The 19,185-nt window shown below is 41.4% G+C and overlaps 4 protein-coding genes and 2 long non-coding RNA genes across 7 annotated transcripts; 3 read left to right on the top strand and 3 right to left on the bottom strand.

Annotated features, from left to right (window-relative positions):
- The first annotated feature begins 5,611 nt into the window (after positions 1–5,611).
- On the top strand, positions 5,612–6,438 carry LOC116927796. 2 transcript variants are annotated; one of them, XR_004396773.2, is made up of 3 exons: positions 5,612–6,028; positions 6,083–6,161; positions 6,243–6,438. It is a non-coding gene; the product is annotated as an uncharacterized LOC116927796 (long non-coding RNA). The 2 variants fall into 2 exon arrangements; XR_004396771.2 differs by having other exon boundaries at positions 6,083–6,182.
- Positions 6,439–6,628: 190 nt separating this feature from the next.
- On the bottom strand, positions 6,629–7,667 carry LOC123474320. The gene is made up of 2 exons (XM_045176265.1): positions 7,330–7,667; positions 6,629–7,227 (listed from the first exon to the last, which is right to left on the bottom strand). Exons 1-2 carry the CDS (start codon positions 7,605–7,607, stop codon positions 6,771–6,773), a joined length of 735 nt encoding a protein of 244 aa, XP_045032200.1. The 5' UTR covers positions 7,608–7,667; the 3' UTR covers positions 6,629–6,770.
- A 2,419-nt stretch (positions 7,668–10,086) lies between these two features.
- Positions 10,087–11,230, bottom strand: LOC123474319. Its single transcript, XM_045176264.1, has one exon. It carries the CDS (start codon positions 11,013–11,015, stop codon positions 10,155–10,157), a length of 861 nt encoding a protein of 286 aa, XP_045032199.1. The 5' UTR covers positions 11,016–11,230; the 3' UTR covers positions 10,087–10,154.
- A 1,372-nt stretch (positions 11,231–12,602) lies between these two features.
- Positions 12,603–13,826, bottom strand: LOC116927486. Its single transcript, XM_045176165.1, has one exon. The coding sequence runs from the start codon at positions 13,824–13,826 to the stop codon at positions 12,603–12,605; it is 1,224 nt and encodes a 407-aa protein (XP_045032100.1).
- A 2,222-nt stretch (positions 13,827–16,048) lies between these two features.
- Positions 16,049–16,650, top strand: LOC116927806. The gene is made up of 3 exons (XR_006648939.1): positions 16,049–16,184; positions 16,240–16,377; positions 16,458–16,650. It is a non-coding gene; the product is annotated as an uncharacterized LOC116927806 (long non-coding RNA).
- A 1,265-nt stretch (positions 16,651–17,915) lies between these two features.
- On the top strand, positions 17,916–18,734 carry LOC123474674. The gene is made up of 4 exons (XM_045177073.1): positions 17,916–18,031; positions 18,089–18,255; positions 18,346–18,448; positions 18,506–18,734. Exons 1-4 carry the CDS (start codon positions 17,916–17,918, stop codon positions 18,732–18,734), a joined length of 615 nt encoding a protein of 204 aa, XP_045033008.1.
- Positions 18,735–19,185: the final 451 nt, after the last annotated feature.

Here is a 19,185-nt window from a genome sequence, read left to right as displayed (position 1 = left end):
TGTTACTATAACATGATTAAGCATGGGGTCTTTGGTCGGGAAAATATTTCGTTTGCAAAAATTACGGGGACTTGTGTCTGGGGTATAAAGTTAGGAATTAATGGCACATTTTGGAAAACGGGGTCTTGAATCGGGATAATATTTAATGGCGAAAAATACAGGGACATTGTGTCGGGGGACAGGGACTTAAAGTCAGTAATATATGAAGACATTTTAAGGCACGGGGTCTTAAGAAGGGGTTACATTAAATAAAAAAAAGACACAGGGACCTTGCGTCGGGGGCTAGGGGTTTTGCGTTGTCCATTAATTAAAAAAATATAGATTTTTTTTATGTTGGGGGTCTTGCGTCTTAACGTAGGGGTTTACGGTCGACCCCCCTGGGGTCTTATGTCGAAGGGGTCTAAAGTCTACGTGCCTTTAAATTCAAAAAATGGGAAAAGATCGATTGAAAACACTTTATAAACAAATCGATCTTTTGCGTTCAACGATAATTTGGTAAATTTCATTGCGGCAAATGTTAACAATCGTATCGATCAAGACGATTGATGCTTTCCACTCACCGCCCATGAAACACGCCTCTTTTTCGCCTTATTTTCAAAACGCGCATTTTTCCGGGACAAAACAAAAAATATTTTGATAAATAATTTAGATAGAGATTTGATAAGCGGTCATCACCTGGAGATACTTTGAGTCATTACCAATGGATCCGTTTCCACTAACTGGTGTGAATCCAACTGAATGGGTGCCATCTTTCTCCTGTACACGTAAGTAAAATGGCGTATAATGGCTCGAAATAATTCAGATTTGAGTCCGTTTACCGATGTTTGAACTCGGTTTTGCAGTTTCAAACGTGAATTTCCCAGTGTTCTGTCGAATAAAACTTTCGAATAAATTTGCGAATAGAATAACGCAAAAATTCGATTTAATCGTTATTCGTCGAATAAAAATTTTCCTTATTCGTATTCGTTATTCTTACTCGTTGTAACTCCAAGTTGTATAATTTCGAATACAATTTCGAATTAGTAATTTTATTTTTGTTCGGAAAAAATCTCATTTTGATTGCTGTTTAGTGAAAATATTTTCTATTTTTAATGGCCTTAATTCCATTTTTATTCAAAAATTTATTCGTTATTCGAATAAAACGTCCTATTTTAATTTTTAAATATTTGTTTTTACAATTCTTAAAGGATTTGTTTCCATTCTCCTAAACTGATGAAGATTGCCTTTGATTATTTAAAACTTGATGTTAAAATGTTTTTGTATTACTATTTTGACAATGCCTGGTAATAAAACTGTGTTGTCCGTGTACAATGCAGTGTTGATTTCGTTAGCTATTTTTCTCCCCATGGCTTCCCCACATTTTATATCTGCTACAGAGAGGGAAATCCAATCTCTGGTTATCTCTGAGCTGAGTGCAATTATTGCAAGAAATTGTTTGTCGTATGTGGTACGGGCATGAAGATGGTTTTCGAATTGCTCGAATGAGTCTTAACCCACTAACTGTAAAAGCCCTCGTATTTTCGGTCTTGGTATAGAGTCTGTTTGCTCGACGATGTTGACTTGGTGTCCAAGAAGCTACTGATTGAATTTTTTATTGAAAACATTGGTAAAAAATGATTGAGAAAGTTTTTGCAGCGATTTCTAAAAAAATACAACTCGTATTAAATAGAATTTCCGACTTACTGTGTTGTACAAACCGTATAAAACCGCCGTATGAAACCGGAATTTTGGGTCGGGGTGATCGGGGCGAAAGATTGATTTTCCGCCCGGTGGGAGCGCCTCTTGCGGGTGTGTTGTTTCACTCTCCACGCAGAAACTCATTTTTCGACAGATGGCAGTCCCACCAGGCAGAAAATCACTCATACGCCCCGACCACCCTGACCCAAAACCCTCGCTTTTTTGTAAAGTATTCCCCGCAAGAAGATACCCCTTTTCTGAGAGGGAAAATAGCCATAGTGGAGGAACCAGGGCATAGTATACAGGATGGTAAACGAGCGCCTGCAACACAAACGGTAAGGCTTTGAGACCAAAAACCCCATGTAGACCGTAGTGCTCCCAGCGGCTTCTGCCTTAACTTTACTGTGGATCATGGTCCACCGATTTCATTTTGGAAACATTCACTGACATATTGAGTATTCGTCTGCTGTGGGAAAACAATAAAAAAAACACTGAGTATTTGTCTGCTGAAGGAAAACATTAAAAAAACTTGTAAATTTGTGATTATGCCTGAGATCTTTATTTCTTTCTGGATTGCAAATGATAGGACGGGATACTGAAATTAACGAGAATTATCAAATAAATCTAACGTGTTTTCCAAAAGCCTTACCCCTGGAATTTGTCTTTGACAATTCAGGATTACGGACTCGTTTACTTTCAAAGTGAAAACGGATTTGAATGTATTTGAAGACTAGATGAGGTAAAACATGTTGATGTTTTTCACAACTAATATTAATTAAATTTAACTTTGAAATCTTTGACAAAACACTTTTCATAGCTATTCCTAACGTAATAATGAATGTTAGATTGGAAATGGCCTGAGACAATTTTCTATACTTCTTTGAAAGTTTTGAACATGGCAATCGATGAATATTTCAGACCACCATAACTCCTCCTGGTGGTATGATCTGCTGTTAGGAATAAATTTTCTGGGATTAAATGTTGTTCGGTTTCAAGAAGAGACTTGCTGTCTTGGCATTTCAAGATATGCCGGCAGCAACTATACAACACGTATCCAACCATATCGTAGATTCCTTGGTTCTTTGTACCTCCAAACACCATAGCATCACGATTCAGATCAACATCCTTAATTTCTTCATCTTCTAATACGAACGCATCATTATGGATGTTTTCCAATGTTTCGTCTGACAGTATTTCGTTAACTTCTTCATTACAATTCTCTTCATTTATTCCTACTTCTGCAGGTTCGTCTTCGATATCTTCTACAAAACGTAGGCTCAGTTTTTCTAACAGTAAATCTCTAAGGGATTCTCTTGTGCTTCTGGAAGCTGCATTGTCTTCTTTAAATTTTTTCAACAGACAATCTTTATATTCAACTAACAAACAGTATTTTTCCTCTTTATCGGCATTCCCTCCATTTACGTCCATTGTAGACGAATTATACAACGAAAGTATGCGGAAGAGATGCAGTCAAGAAGTGCATGTTGGGTGGCCGTCAATTGCCAAGAAATGCCGAAGAACCGCTGTAATCAATACGGAAACATTTAAGAAACATTGTGATGTAATGAAATAACGGGAAAGCACCTCAACTGGATCTCGATTGAATTTCGCAGGGCATGTGGGGGGCTGGTGTGGTGTGGTAGCACGACACCAGCGGTAGTTCAGCGCTAGCCTGCAGGAGTTATTAGTTTACAACAAATTTTTTAAAAAAAGGAAAAAGCACAGTAATTCGCATACCTTAACAGGGCGGACTTTTTCTGGAAAAAAAATGGATCGCAAAAAAATAAATCCCGCAGGCTGCCGCCAAAATGAATGGAAATTACACTCTTGACTCAACTTTTCACGCTGAATCGAAATATGCAGTCAGAATCACCATAATATGTTCACACGCATGTGCAATCAACGACGAAAGAATTTCACTTTCACGCGCACTATTATCCGGCTGGCGAATGTTGTAATGAAAAAAAGCATAAATAACAATGGAAGAAATAAAGAATAATTAAGAAATAAACAATAATTGAAGCAAAAGCAAACATTGTTAGTATACTACACGTTTGTGTGAATCCGCAGAAATTTAGTCCAGAAATAATTTTTTAATTTGAGTGCGTTATTGCCATGGCATTGCAAAATAATTTTCAACAAGCTTAGAATTAGGGCTGTGGCCCGGGTCATGAAAACCCGGGTCAGATCCCGGGCCAAGGAAAAAAAAACCCGATAAAAGGAAACCCTTTAAGACATTTTTTTTTTCGGGACGGGTTTTGGTACGGTTCAAGGGGTTCTCGGGCTAACCCGAGATGTGGCGCCATCTAGTAGTAAGACAAAGAAGCTTTTAACTCTTACGCTAAGATACAGTCAACAAAGCAGAATAGCTTAAAAACATAGCAATCTACAGTAACGGTCAGGAATCGGGGTATCTCTATGCGTACTTGGGAATTTAGGTCCTCCCACCAAGTCACCAACCCACAGGCGCCTCGGGACGTTTGTCTCAATATAGTGCTGCGACTGGTGACCAATTTTCAAAACAATTTTTTCACTTTCCACAATTTCTACACCAGTTTTACACAATTCTATGCCAAACAAAATCACATATAGTTTTGAACTGCTGGAGACTATGCTAAAATGCTATGCTTTCCTACTTCAAGTTCTAGCTCATTGTAAAAAAATGTAAAGATATTGTGGATAGTGGAAAAAATCGTTTTGAAAATTGGCCACCATTCGCAGAAAACGTCCAAATGTACCTAAATCCTATCAATCAGGCGATGCTGCTTGCAAAAAAAGAAGTTTTCCAAATATAAACGTTGTAATGGTTGAGTCTGATGACGAAACTGAAAAGAAGAGAAGAAAAGTGCATTTGACCCGATAATTACGCGGGACATGACCCGACCCGGGTTGTTTTTTCTGACCCACGGGTCAAGCGGGACGGGACATTTTTTTTTGGATCGTCGACCCGGTTCAAAACCCTTTAAGGAAAAAAACCCGTTAATTTTAACCCTTTAAGAAAAAACCCGTCCCATTTGGTCCGGGCCACAGCCCTACTTAGAATGTGTATTATATTATGAAATTGCAAAAATGTTAATAAAATAAACTAACTAACTACAGCATAGCATTTACGTCTTATTACGTACTCCTGCAAAGAAAATTTGCAGCTCTGTAAGACTGGTCTGTCTACAAGACAATAAAAGGGGGTTTAAAGTTGTGACCGCTAGATGGACAAAGCATAAAAAAAAAGGGGGAACAAAACAAAAATTTTTTTGCGGATAAAACGGATTGCCATAGAAGGCAAACCGGTTGCCATGGCATGCGGACATTGGAGTTGGACCCCCCAACAGTGGCCCCGGAAGGTACCCCGACACGAGCCCCCCGACAGTAGCCCCCCGACACCATCCCCGACAGTAGCCCCCCCGACACCATCCCCCCGACAGTAGCCCCCCCGAAACCAGTCCCCCCCGACATTGGCCCCCACCGTTTTTGCAAGGGGGACTACAGTCGGCGAAGAGGGCGACACCAGCCCCCCCTGGAAATAGAAGCGGGGGGGCCTTTGTCGTGTAGGCATACGACACCAGGCCCCCCTCTCTTAAAATCATTCAAGTAAGGGGGGGCCAGTGTCGTAGTATCAACCGACACCAGCCCCCCCAGCTTCGATCTGTCGCAGTGGTAGTCGACACCAGTTCCCTTGTCAGTGCTTTAGTTGAACGTTGTATATTATCGAATGTTGCTGCTACTATTGTGTGTATTGTATTGTATTGTATTAGAAATGGGTGCTGTGCTGGTTGTGCAGCACTGGGCTTCTACGCAGAGAAGCCCTTTCGAACCGGCGTACGCAGGCGGCATTTGGGTTATTACATTTAAGTTGGGGGGTGGGGGGGAGGGAGGAGAGTAGTTTTAATTTGATACAGCGATGTTGTTTTGGTATTGCCTCTCGGTCATCTGGCGGACGTGGATTGTACTGGAGGCTGGAGTAGATGGGTGTTCGTTGGTACTGGGAGGTGCTCTGGCGGTAGCGTTGGGGTACTAGTACTAGTGCGACAGTCTCTTGGATTTGTTGAAGGCGTCACGACGGTGGTATTTGTGATACGGGAGATTCGCTTGGATTGAGTTAGGATAACGTCTATTTAGATGCATAATTACTTTTCCTCTTGCAGGCGATCTTGATTGAGTTGTTTGTTGCTGTGACGATGCTGTTTGGTGAGTGTTTTTGGTTCCAATTGTGAAAGTTTACTCCAGTCGTGTACCAACGTATCCGTGACGATCTTCCTTGGGCTTATTTCATCGTTGTGGCTCGTCGTTCTAGCTCGTTGTGGCTGTTTCTTGCTGTTGCTTACTGCCGGAATGGCCATGTGAGAGGCTGGTGGTATATATTTCTAATTTTTGTTTTGATGGAGTGCTAATTTCTTTCCTTTCTTAGGTTGGTCGATTGCTTTGACTTGAAGGGGGTGAAATATTGCTAGTGACTTGCTGTTCTGGCTCTGTGCGTTGCTACTCCTGTGAGTCCATTGAGGCTGGTGGTATATTGTTACAGGTTTTGGTTTGACAACATACTGATTTTATTTTTTTTCTTTATATAGTCCATTGCTTGCGTTGACAGTGGTAACGCCTTTCTGGGATGCATGGATCTGGTTCCCTTCCTGATGGCAGTAGTCGTGGTCACCTCAACTAGATGGTGAGTTTCCAGTGTTCAGCCGAATAAGGAAAAAATTTATTTGAATATGAATACGAATAAAATGAAAATTGAATCGAATAAAGAATAAGAATAAAGAATAAGAATAAAGAATAAAAATAAAAAATGAAGAATAAAGAATAAAGAATAAAAATATAAAATTTATTTTTATTCGTATTTCAAATAAATTTTCGAATAAATTTTCGAATAAAATAAATTCTAATGATTTTCTTAATTTAAGGATGATGTTTCGATTTTTGAATCATAAAATTAAAAACAATTAAAAGTAAATAATTAAGCAAGTGATTTCTTTATTTTGGTGACACAGCCAGTCCAATCAAATCAAACAAAAAAAACTTCAAAATCAACGGAATCCAGATTCATGGAACAGTAGAAAACGGAAACGGAAAAAATATTGAAACAAGTCCAAATCGAATTAAACACTTTTGTGGATTTTCAAGATTAACAGCGTTTCAAAGAATTCGTCAGATAGACGATTTAGTCTTGCAGTTAAAATAAGCGGACCTGCACTAAACAAGCGTTCAACAGGAGCGCTTGACGGAAGTGCTGTGTTGAATCGAAGACAAAGAGCTTTGATCCGTGGATATTTGTGAAGTGACTCCAAATTAATATCCGGGTCAACCATAAACAAATCTAATTCGTTCATATATGGGGTAGCTTTTGATGGGATATAAAGAAGATCATCTGTTTTAGTTTGGGCCCTGACATTTGTAGTTGAATCTAAAGGGCATAATTCTTCAAGTTTTTGCTCCAAAAGACGACGAACATCAGAGGCCAATTCCTCGTCTTCTTTAGGAATCCAATTGAGTTTGAAGCGTGGGTGGAGGGCAGTTGCAAGCATGAAAGACTCCTTTTTTAAAATGGGATCAAACCTATATTTTAGTCGTAAAAAAAAAGTTTAATGAAAGTTTTATCTTTATGGCAGCGGAAAAGTAAAGCTAGAACTTATGTCAGTAATGTGGCAAAGTGTTTACCTCCGGTTTATATGATTCATAAGTCCACGTCGAATGTTTGCACCATAGCCATTGGGAGCGATATCTGTCACGTTTGCTATAGCTGATTTAATCTTTGTTATGCAAGGGATCACGCATCCCAGATAGGTGTTCCTTTCTCCTTGCATCACATCAAGATAAATAGCTATGGGACCCATTACAGCTAGATACTCTTTCAAGAGTATGCGATCACCGACGTTCAGAGGTACGAGCTTCAGTTTCTTGAAAACTCCGTCAAGTTTTACTTGATCTTGCTCCATTATGAAGATAACGGAATCGTACTCCGAGTTCCAGCGAGTAACTACAGGAGTTTTTAGTTGGCAACCTGTAATTTGTGATACGTGAGAAAACAAACTATTAGTATAAGCAAATTGTTTTTAGAAATAGCTTTAATATTAGAGAATGCCTACCCAAGTCATTGTAAATAATTTCGGACGATTGAATGCTTCTATTACTCAAGTTCCATATTTTTCTAAGTTTTCCAAAAGCTTATTCATGACTACTTTTGAAAGTAACTGGTCGAATAGCGTCAAAAACTTATTCCACGGTTGCTACTAAGTCTAACGAATGCGAGGTGCATGGGATGTCCTCACATAGTTTAGCAGGAATATCATAGTCATATGTTGCTGCTACCACAACTTCTTTCAGAATTTCGGCTACTGATAGCTCTCGCATTTCATTTTCAATGAAGTCCTCATCCAATTCAATATCCAAATCTAAATAAACCATATCGTCATCGACCTCCGTTTCGGTGTCGTCAACTTCCATCATTGATTCGTTGGTTTTAGAAGGATTGTCTAGCATTTGAGATACAAAAATACAAATTAATTATTATGGCATATAGTATTTCGGTGCTTTAATGGAATATTCACTTTCACTTGTTGATTGCTTCACTTTCTTAGCCTTGATTTTCCCAGATTTATTCCCTGCCTTTTCTTGCCGTTTAGCTTTCGCAGCTTCCATGGAATCCAGTCGACGAGCATTCTCTCTTTGTTCTGCACAATCCTGCATCGATCTCACTGCCTTTCTTATATTGGCACCGTTATCTGTAACAATACAGACCACTTTTCCACCAATTTTGAATTTGTTGATCTGTTCTTCAATAAGTCCAGATATAAGATCATACGTGTGGCTTCCTATTTATTAAAATGTTAGTTTTGGGCATAGTTCAATTATAACATTTAGTTTCTGACCATTGATTCTCTTGCAACAAAGCGCCGCCGATTTCTTCTCCAGAGTTTTTTCATGTAACCAATGGGATGTCATCCCAATCCAGCTACGGTGAGTCGTTGACCACATATCCGCAGTAAGACAGACGTTGGCAACCGAGCTCATGGCCGCAGTTACTTCTTCTTCAAATACTTTTCGCTCATTTTCAATCATTCTTCTCAACTTTTTGGCCCCCATAACACTGGCTTTGGAATTTAGACCAATGATCATGGCCATAAAAGCTGTGTCGTCGACGGTACTCACCGGTCTGGCATTACTAATGACATAATTCATTATCAAGACATCTATTTTCTTTTGAAGAAATGCTGGCAAACGTGATGGTGTTTTGGCCGACTTAAATTCAAGCTTTGATTGTCTTGTTCTTTCTCGCTTTAGTCTTCCAGCTATCTTTTTAGCAGGAACAGGATTTGAGGGATCTAGATTTCGCTTCAGTTCTTTGTCTTTTATGTAACCAGTATGAAGTGTAGGGTGTGCCTGAATATAATCATAATTAGATCAGTAAATAAGATGCCATAATCTAGGAGGTATGTTACCTTTTTAAGATGATTAATCCAATTAGTCGTAGAAGAAATCCTACCAGAAACAGTTTTGTTGCACTTCTTGCATTGCCCTTTAATATTTTCATGTGGCATTGGACGTGTTTTCTTCAGTTGAGCTCCAAAAGTAAAGTATGACAAACTTAAACTGTTGTACCATTTGTTTCCATCTGATTCATCTTCGGATACAGCTGTAGCACTTGGCGCAGTAGAGTTTGGTAAAATTGCTTCTTCAGACTCGGGATAGTTATCTAGAGCTGAACTTTCATCTGAATCATCCTCTGGAGATATACCTTTGGCAACCTCTGAATCATACTCAGAACTATTTCCAGCTTGTCTTGGTGTTGAAACTGATGCCATGATGACAAGCAATCAGCCAATTACACTTCCAGTCAAATGACTCCACGTTCCTGAACAGCTCACACCTGTCTTACACTCACACGAGTCACACCTATTCAAAATTCAAGTAGCCCTATTGTATTAGCATTCAATTATAAAAATAAATGGCATTATTTGATAATTTTATTACCGAAATGCCTAATTCCAGTTGCAAGATTTGATACACTTTAATACGTAAACGTAACAGCTTAGTTTTATACTTTAAGTTCTTCCAGAAGTAGTATCACTAATTCAAGAGTGTGCTAGTAGCAGACAATTATTGGCCTCATGACATTTTCAATGGCTAAACGGAAAAAATAACTCCAAACAAAAGAGCAACGGCTAGCGGAAACAAAGATTTTTAAACTTAGAGGAACTTTATTTTTTATTCGATTTTTCCATTTAAATTTTGGATAATCGAATAAAAAATAAAAATAAAATACAGGTAAAAAATATTCGAGAATAAAGAATAAGAATAAATCGAATAAAAATTTATTCGAAATAAAGAATAAGATTTTATTCGTATTCTTATTCAGAATACGTTTTTTATTCGAAAGAACTTTATTCGGCAGAACACTGTGAGTTTCAGAATCCCTTTTTTTTTTTTTTTTTTCGTTGTTGTTGTTGTTGTTTGTATGCTTTAGGCTAGATTGGTTCGTGGACCTAGATTGAGTTGATGACTCCTGATTGCACCAGGAAATTAGCGAGTAGGTTGCGGATTTTGAATTGTGTTCTGGGGTCTATTGCGAGATTTAGACCAAGGATCGTGTCCTCCTCGAACGGGAGGTGGTTTCCCGATAGAAATAAGCGTAGTCTCGTTCTGTGGTTTTCGTGTTTTGGACACGTGAGCAGAAGGTGTTGACTGTTTTCTGTTGCTTCAAACCCGTGTCGGCAGCTGGGGTCGGATTCTTGATCGATTCTGTACCTGAACGAGTTCAGATAGTGGTGGCCAGCTCTAAGTCTATGCAGGCATGTTGATATTTTCCTGTTGTTGTGTTGGTGCCATTTGATGACGCCTAACCTTGTTCTTACTTGGATGCATTTTTTCTGGCACTGTCGTAGGGTGGAGAGAAGGTCGTCTCTCCAGTTAGCTTTGGTGAGGGATATTATTTCCTCGGCTGAAAGATTGTTTGCGATCTTGTTTCCATTTTGTTTGGTGCATTCTGTTGCGGCCAGTCTGTCTGCCTTTTCATTCCCCTCTATCCATGTATGGCTCGGAATCCATACTATGGAGGTCGCTGTTCCGCTCGATTTGAGGCTAGCTATCGTCTCACGTGCGTCGCTCACCGCCTCGTTGTTGGTCTGGGTTGCTGACATTATGGTTTTTATTGCTGAGCTGGAATCGCTGAAAATCATCACTTCGAGGGGGTGATCGTCTAGGTTGTAGATATGTTTTAGCGCTTGGGCGATTGCGATTAGCTCTGCCGAGAAGACACTGGTGCCTGCGGTTAGCGTCCAGGCGTTTTCAAAATTCAAAGTCGGGGAGTAGACAGCGCAGGCCGTTGTCGTCGGGTCCGTGTCCATCGATTTGGAGCCATCAGTGTAGACCCTTATTGTGGATTCCGGAATTCCCTGGTTGAGGGCGGCGAATGTAGTTACTGTTTTAGCTCTGCATGTTAATGCCGTCTTTTTGCTCAAGGGAAACCAAGCGGTTCTGCCAGGTGGAGGTCTACTGGGAGGTGGGTGTTTGTACTCGGATGGTACCTCGGATTGGGGTGGGAATAAGGTGATCCCTTTGCTTTCCAAGTGCCCTCTGATTATGGCCGGGGTGGGCTTCTGGGCTTCCACTTTTTTGTTTTTGTTTTTTTTTTTTTTGGGGTTTTTTTTTTTTTTTTTTTTTTTTTTTTTTTTTACCTTTTTTTTTTTTTTGGGGGCAAATTTTTTTTTTTTTGTGGGGTTTTTTTTTTTTCTCCCCATATAAAATCTCGATCGGCGTAGACTGTCTTGTCCCCAGGATGGTTCTTAGAATCGTTCTGCCAATGACGCACGATTTTTTTCTTATATTTCCGTAGTCCGTGACGCTGCGGACCAGGCTATTGCATACATAGGGTCTTGTTTTTTTACACGGTTAGCCACGTAGTTGATGTGCGGCTTAGCTTGGAGTCGCACCAGGTATTTCCGTCTCTTTTAGGCTCTTGTGAACACCATCATCGCGCATTTTTCGGGAGCGAATGTGAATTTCCACTTCTGACCCCACCGGTAAACGCGGTCGAGCACCGGTTGAAGTGTTAATTCTGCATCCTTTGGGCGTCTGGCTTGGGTGTATAGTGTGACATCATCCGCGTAGAGTAGGATTCTTGTCTCAGGCGTGGATGAAGGAAAGTCGATCAGCATGATGTTGAATAGGATTGGGTTGAGGGCAGCCCCTTGGGGTACTCCATTTTCCACAGACCTGGTTTGGGACGTATTGTTTCCTATTCTGACGCACATACTCCTCCCGGACAGGAATTCTTGGATCCAGCCTAGGAAGGGTCCTGAGACCCCAATCTTTGCCATCTTGTAGATCAGTCCCTGTATCCAAACTGTGTCATAGGCCTTTTTAATGTCCAGGAACGTTGCTACAGTGCATTGTTTCATGTTGAAGCTGAGCTTGACGTCGCTATCTAGTTGGGCAATGTGGTCCGCCGTGCTACACCCTCTCCTGAATCCTGCCTGGGTGACATTGATGGCGCACTTGGTCTCCAGATACCAGTGAAGTCGGTTGGATAGGATTTTTTCAAAGGTCTTGCCCAGGCATGAAGTTAGTGACACTGGTCTGTAGGAGTTCGGGTCTTCAGTTGGTTTACCTTGTTTGACGAGGGGAATCACTACTGCTGTTTTCCATTGTGCTGGAACAAACTTGTTTGATAGTAGTGTATTAAAGAGGTGTAGGAGGTGGGCTTTGTTGGCACTGCTTAGGTTCTGTAGTATCTTATTTTGAATGAGGTCCTTGTCCAGGCCTGTTGCGTTGCTTCTGGATTTCGGTATGGCTCTCTCGACCTCCTCTGGTGTAATCTGGTCGTTGAGTATGTTGGGGCTTTGTGAGTTGATCGTGTTGCTGATCGTGGCCTCGAAGATCCTATTAGTGGGGATATTCTTCGGGTGGATATTGTTGAAGTTCTCTAGGAACAGCTAGGATTTCTCCTGGAGGGTGCTGTACACGGTATCGTTTAGAATGATAGCGCAGCCATCCGCGAATGAATCTGAGCCCTTGCCTGCCATGTTTTTGACGAATGCCCACATCTTCGGCTTGTCGTTGGGGCCCAGGCTGGAGACAAAGGTGTTCCACGCTTCTTTTTTCGCTTTTATTATTGATCTTCTTTTCTCTGCTTCGGCTTTTTTCCATTTTTCGCGTTTGCTGAGGGATAGGGGGGATTCTCTCCATTCTCTGAAGGCTCTTCGGGCGGCTTTTACGAAATTCTTGCATGCTTCATTCCACCATGGTCGCGCTGGGTCCTTGCATGCCTCCGGTTGCCTTGTTGGGTCAGTTTTTTTGAAGTATTTAGCGTTGCTTTCCTCGAGGCTATCCATGAGCGTTTTAAAAGCCGTTTCTGGGTCAGTAATTGTGGTGAAATTATGTTTAGCGAGGAGCCCGTCCATATGTTGGTTCCATGGGGGCCACTTGTCCTCGTCTATTATACATGTTACGGGGCGGTTTGAACTTCGGCTGGGCGCGGCGTTAATGGTGGTGATTATCGGTAGGTGGTCGCTGCCCATATAGGGTCCTGGGATGGTTGTTGCGGACGTGACTAGCGCTGGTGATGTGAACGTCAAGTCGATCGTTGTCGATTTTCCAGTGGCGGGGTCTATGCGGGTGTTGAGGTTAACTGGGGTTATCAGGCATGCGTTGTCGCTGTTTGCTAGCGCTTCGTTGATGGATCTTCCTGCTTTATTTTCGTTGGTATCGGTTTCCCATAAGGAGTGATGGCCGTTGAAGTCTCCACCGATCACGAAGTCATTGGTCCTGTTCAGTAGGTCTTCTATATCTTCCATCTTGCAGTCACCTTTGGGGACGTACGTTGATATGAAGTCAATTTGTTTTTTGTTTGTGCAGATAACGCTGGCATCGATAGCTTCAACGGTGTCCCGTGTGTGTAGATGAATAGGTGTGAAGTGCAGTGTTTTACGGATAAGGATGGCCACACCTCCCCCCAATCTGTTGAGGCGGTCCTTCTTGAGGATGTGGTGGTGTTTAAACTTAGGAGCAAATCCACTGTTCCAGTGGGTTTCGCTTAGTAGGGCAACTTCTGGGTTAACCAAGGACAAAAAATTTCGAAACTCTTCTAGTTTTGCTTTTATCAGGCCTCTGACATTCCATTGTAGGCATTTGAAGTTCGGATTGGTTAAACTAGTCATATTGGCTGCAGCTGTGGTCCATGTCTTCTGTCAGTGAATTTTCCCATGGTGAGAGCGGATCGCTGAGCATGCGGCTCTCTTGTCGCCGTGGAAGTGGGTGACCTGATGGGCGGCTTGCTGTTGAGAGAAAGGCTTCTGGATGTACCGCAGTTATAGGATGGGTCAGAGACGTTGGTTGGGGATGTACCGTCATGCTGGCTAACATTAGTTCTAGCTTGTCGAACCTGAGCGATTGGTTGTTTGCATTTAATGACTGACTTTTTTTCCAGGGTGTCAAAGCGTTGATTAAAGTTTGCTATTTTCTCTTTTGTTTCTAGCAGGTCTTCGGCCAGGTCCTCAATCTCCTTGCTCATCTGTGGGATTGTTGACTCTTTGAGCTGCTTCATTTCCTCCTGAACCGCCTCTAATTGGGCCTTAAGCTGGCTGATCTCTGGTGTCCGAGCGATTTCTTGGTGCGTTGGTGGACCCGATCGGTGGGCTGATATGCTCGTAAGGTTAGAAACCCTCTTGCGTGCCTCCCCTACTGGGATGCCTTCCAAATACGCCATTTTCAGAATCTTTTTCATTTCCAGGTATGCCGGACAGTCGTAGTGGCTGGAATCGTGAGATGGGCTGGGGCAGTTAACGCACCTTGTGACGCAGTCCTGCTCCAGAGGGTGTTGTCTCCCGCATTTTCTGTAGCAACTTTGCGTGGCGTTGCATCTCGCTGCTGTATGGCCTAGTCGCCAGCATTTAAGGCATCTATATTGGTTGGGGACCGATATCTGGACTTGGAAGCTTAGGGATGCTATCTTCACTCTGGGTGGTAGGGGCGTTGAGAAAGTGAGGAGTACAGTTTCCGATGGCATTTCTGGGTTTCCCCGCATTGGCAGTCTTTTTACGTGGGTTACGTTTTGGTCAGTTAGGGCGTCTTGCAGGTCTTCGATTGTATCACTCGTTGGCACGCCGAAGATAACACCTACTCTGTTGGTTGTTGAGCTGAGGGGAAGCGAGCAGATCACTGGTCTATTCATCAGTTCTTTGAGGCTGAGTAGGCTGGTTTGTTGGTCCTCGTTGTGGGCATAGACTGCTAAGTCACCACCGGTAAGGACTGTAGAGTCCTTGGGATCGCCGGCATGTTGGATGATGTAGTCTTGTAGCCTTTTTCATTCGGCTATGGAGATGTTTTTGAAGCTCGATTTACCATCCGCTAGTTTGATAATCACTGGTGGAAGGTTGATTTCATCGTTGCACGGTTTTTTACGGGGTGGGCTGCGGTTATTCATAAGATTGGAGCGATACATGATGGATTCAACACGTGGTTCGGTTCTGATGTAATAGGCACTTGGGGGGGTAGGGACAACGAGCTGTGACGCTAGTGAGGTAGACAGGTTGTGGCCGGAAGGCTGATGATTTGCCTGGGGCCTACTGTAGGTAACGGGTGTCACTGTGAGACGGTGTGGCACGTCCTCTCGCTACAAAGGCTCAGTGCGAACTCTACTATTGTGTGTAGGTTTGTGTTAATTTTTAGCTATTTGTTTGTAAATAGTTAGCAAGATTCATTAATTTTTGTTTGGGTTGTGTGTGTTTGTTCAGTTGGCAGTGGATGGCAGTGCTAGGAAGCACCTATTTGAAGTGGAAGGAATGTTGCACATATCCACATGCAGCCTCAACAGCAATATGTAAGAATTACTTTGTGACAAATATTGATTTACTTAAATTTAGTGTTCATTTAGAAGGATAACAGTGGTTTAGTTTAGTTAGCATTCATTTGACAAGCATTTGTAGGATAGTCCTCATTACTGAAGTTGAATCTGAAATGAAATTCATGAAGGAACTGCAGCGAGGAATTCAAAGTTTGGTGAAACGGAGATAATGTAATGGACTATTCACTATGTGATTCATCATGTGATTCACATCAGTGTTCTCGTATTGATGAAATGCTGGAAATAAGGTATATGGTGAGATGTGTGAATGAGGACTCCAAAACCGTTTCTAAGAAAGATGTTAATACACTATTTAAGATGTTAATTTTTTTTAAAAAAGGTACGCCAATTTAATGATTGAATTGAAGTCAGGTTACTGAACGAATTTCGATTTCCCGTTCTTTGATTTTTGCCGGTTGTTTAGCGGCTACCTACAGCTGTACTCTCTGCCCAGTCTCATCTCTGCACCAACACTGTTCCAGGCATTTTGTAAGGATTAAACATATCCCTATTGAGTCCTTTTGGGCGTGGATATGGTTGCATTATTATCGCCGAGCTAAACGCAATACTCCATCTCCAATTTCTCATTGACTGTTTACAGATTCATCAATGTTTCAACGTTCCATATTGAATTGGTAGAGCCTTTAGGATGGAGGCCTATATTTAGAGAGAGGTATTAAAACTAGCTCAATTGAAAAGAATTATTATAACTTTAAGCTTTCTTTTAGTATTACGACGGATGGCTGAGCGTAACTGGAGCCATCCTTAGTGTAGTCGTCGTGTGTTTGAGAAATTGGCCAACCACGCTCTTCACGTTTGGCTACATGTTTTCTTATTCGCATTTTTTATCATCTATTCCAAACCCGGTACGTAAGATTTATGCCAGCATTTTTTTAAAGTAACAGTTTCAAACAATTTTTCCTTTCAACATCTCAAATGAGAACAGGATATCATCGACGGGAGCTCAGACTTACAAAGCAGCGCTAAACAGCGTACGAAAACTGATGCACAGTGAAGAAAGAGTGCAAAAAACTATTGACCCTAAATTCCACTGTTTGAGGTGCTTTATTTTTGCCACATTTTCTTCGACTGGTGAATTCAACCATATTTTTGCAGTTTGGAACGTAATAAAAATAGAAGTGAATCAATGGGATTCAGACAAAATGTTTTCTCTTATTAATTCTGGGTTCTTCATAATTACTCGCGATTCCCTCTGTTTTTCGTCGTCCTGTTGCCAAGGGAAAAAGTCGGGGTTATAAAGGAAACCAAAAAGCGCATGCCTTTTCGTCTGTGCCAGTACGTCGTACTTAATGCTTCACCGACTAATAAGTCTATAATGTTAACTGTTAATTTCTTCTCCTAAGCTTGTTTCCGTAATGCTTCACTCTAATGCATTCAAAGCTCGTTACAACCATCCATAGAAGAAGGATTTGTTTTTTCTTTTTCTTTTCTTACGCTATTTTTGTGGTCGTTTAATCAGGAAGCAACATGCATACAAGATTTGTACCCCAACCCGAAAGATTTCTTTGGGACATTGTACCGACGGCTGACTGGTAAAACTGGTGACAGAAAATCGAGGAAGCCCTGTTCTCAATGACACTTGATCGTCGCGAAGTAAGTTCATGATCACCAGATGCGGGCAAAACAACGATTTTTTTTTCTCTACGACAGCCAAGCTGGAACCAAAACCCAAGCGGCACATGTAACTACTCTCAACATAACAAATATCATGTAATGTCTGGGCTATTTTAACTGTGAATCATCAGGCACAAACATTAAATGAAGAAATTTGAAACCGCCATATGTCCCATTCTATAACTGTTTAGGGGGTGTGCATAGCTACCCGTTACACAACCACAAAAAGCAAAAAACATTTTGTATCTCGTGGGGAATGAACCTAACAAACAGCTTAACTAAACAATGTTGAAAAATCTATGCCAACCAGAGAAGCGGAACCCAGTTTTACTTTAATAGGTACATCATGCACACAATGATTTATTTTTTTCTGCCAAGAAAACTTTCAGCGTAAGGTTGTACCTTCAATAAACTCTCCATTTCCATTTCATAACGTGATTGATGCTAGCACCACCACCTAAAATTGCAATTTAGATCAAAGTTTCATAGGAAACAATTATAATGTATGGAAATATGAAATACGGAAATAATTTACTTCTACATGGTGATATTGGACAGGAATTGAAAAAGTTTTAGACTTAACTTTTTTCCCGTGGGAAGAATATTGATTCATTCGCCCTAAAGGGCGATTTGCTCATACTTGTGTAAGGTCAGTCAAGGCTTGGGATAAGTCAAGGTCATTTGGGTTAATCCTCGTGAGAAAGTGATCCAAAAATCAAAAAATGAAGTCAGTTGAGTGCTTATCTCTGTGTTGAAAAGTTGAGTGACAATGGCGGAAGCCAATGCAGCACGCAGGGTTCGTGTGTCCGTCGTTCCCGGAACTAGAAAGAACTCTTTCAGGTACAATACGCAGTGTGGCTTCATCTTCTACAAAAAAGAGTTAAGGTTAGTAAAATAATTTTTTTTAAAAGATAGTTGATAAACCTAATATTACTATGTTAGACGGGAAACACTAATATTAGAGTACATGAACCGAAAAACTGGTGGGTGCCATTGCAAAATATCCATGAGAAATGGAATTTACACTCAAACAGGAGTGCATAATCATGAGCCTCCATTTCGCGAACAGCATCGAGCAGCTGCGGTTCAGGAATGCTTGGCGATAGCTCGCACGCCGAGAATGGGGAGACAAGGACCTAAAAAGATCTTGGAGTTAGCTAGAAGTGTCCATCCAGAAGCAAGAATCGCTCTTAACCCAGCGCTGGAGAGAAGAATTCAACGTGAAAAGAGGGCTAACCAGCCTCCTCCACCTACGACGACTCAGGAAATGTTGGAGTCTATGGAGACTCATCCTGAATTCGGGTAAGAAAATAGATAAATAATTTAGAAACCGCATAATATTTAGACGTACCATATTAGACAAACCATACGTGGCGCACAATTTTTCCATGGAACGGCTCACTCTGACGAGGCTGATGAGGTTCCAGGCGTGGCTTTTGTTTTTTTATTCCCGATCCTCCTTAGCCAGCTTGGGGAGTCCACCGTACTGCACCTGGATGGCACGTTCAGGACAGTACCGGGGCTATTTTACCAGTTATTGACTGTCCATGTGGGATGCTTCAATAAGGTAACAATATATATAAGGTAGTCGGTTGATAAATACTAATTTGTCTTACCTGTTTCAGGCATTTCCGCTGGCGTTTGTCTTGATGACAAGAAAAACGCGCAACCTGTACAATGCCGTTATTCGACTCATTATTCAGGCGTATGAAGCGCGCTTCCCCCATGCACCCATCACAATTGTAGAAGTTATTTCTGACTTCGAGCTTGCTCTGATGGGTGCTGTGCCGGAATTTATCTTGCGTGCGGAACCAAGGGGATGCTGGTTCCATTATGGGCAGGCCATAATTAAAAAAGCAGGAAAACTAAATCTCAACACTAGCTACCGGAGCGGTGGTGTCGTTGCCCACATCATTCAAGAAATGATAGGTATTGCTCTCCTGCCGCCTCATAAAATCTATGAGGGATTTCAGGTATTTATTATTATTATTTCTTTTTTAATACTATTTACTTGTAATACTTACATTATTTAGGACATA

The sequence above is a fragment of the Daphnia magna genome, linkage group LG7 (assembly GCF_020631705.1).
Source record: "Daphnia magna isolate NIES linkage group LG7, ASM2063170v1.1, whole genome shotgun sequence".
NCBI lineage: Eukaryota > Metazoa > Arthropoda > Branchiopoda > Diplostraca > Daphniidae > Daphnia > Daphnia magna.
The sequence above is the reverse complement of the archived record's forward strand: the minus strand, read 5'-3'. Positions and strand labels throughout refer to the sequence as shown.

What these genes read in the sequence shown, in the direction of transcription:
- LOC116927486 (XM_045176165.1), bottom strand. Translation starts at nt 13,826, where the DNA reads ATGACTAGTTTAACCAATCCGAACTTCAAATGCCTACAATGGAATGTC.
- LOC123474319 (XM_045176264.1), bottom strand. Translation starts at nt 11,015, where the DNA reads ATGGACACGGACCCGACGACAACGGCCTGCGCTGTCTACTCCCCGACT.
- LOC123474320 (XM_045176265.1), bottom strand. Translation starts at nt 7,607, where the DNA reads ATGGAGCAAGATCAAGTAAAACTTGACGGAGTTTTCAAGAAACTGAAG. An exon ending in ATGAATCATATAAACCGGAG is followed by an intron (nt 7,228 to 7,329) that starts GTAAACACTTTG and finishes ACTAAAATATAG; the next exon opens with GTTTGATCCCATTTTAAAAA.
- LOC123474674 (XM_045177073.1), top strand. Translation starts at nt 17,916, where the DNA reads ATGGCGGAAGCCAATGCAGCACGCAGGGTTCGTGTGTCCGTCGTTCCC. An exon ending in GGAATGCTTGGCGATAGCTC is followed by an intron (nt 18,256 to 18,345) that starts GCACGCCGAGAA and finishes CTCTTAACCCAG; the next exon opens with CGCTGGAGAGAAGAATTCAA. An exon ending in GAGACTCATCCTGAATTCGG is followed by an intron (nt 18,449 to 18,505) that starts GTAAGAAAATAG and finishes GTACCATATTAG; the next exon opens with ACAAACCATACGTGGCGCAC.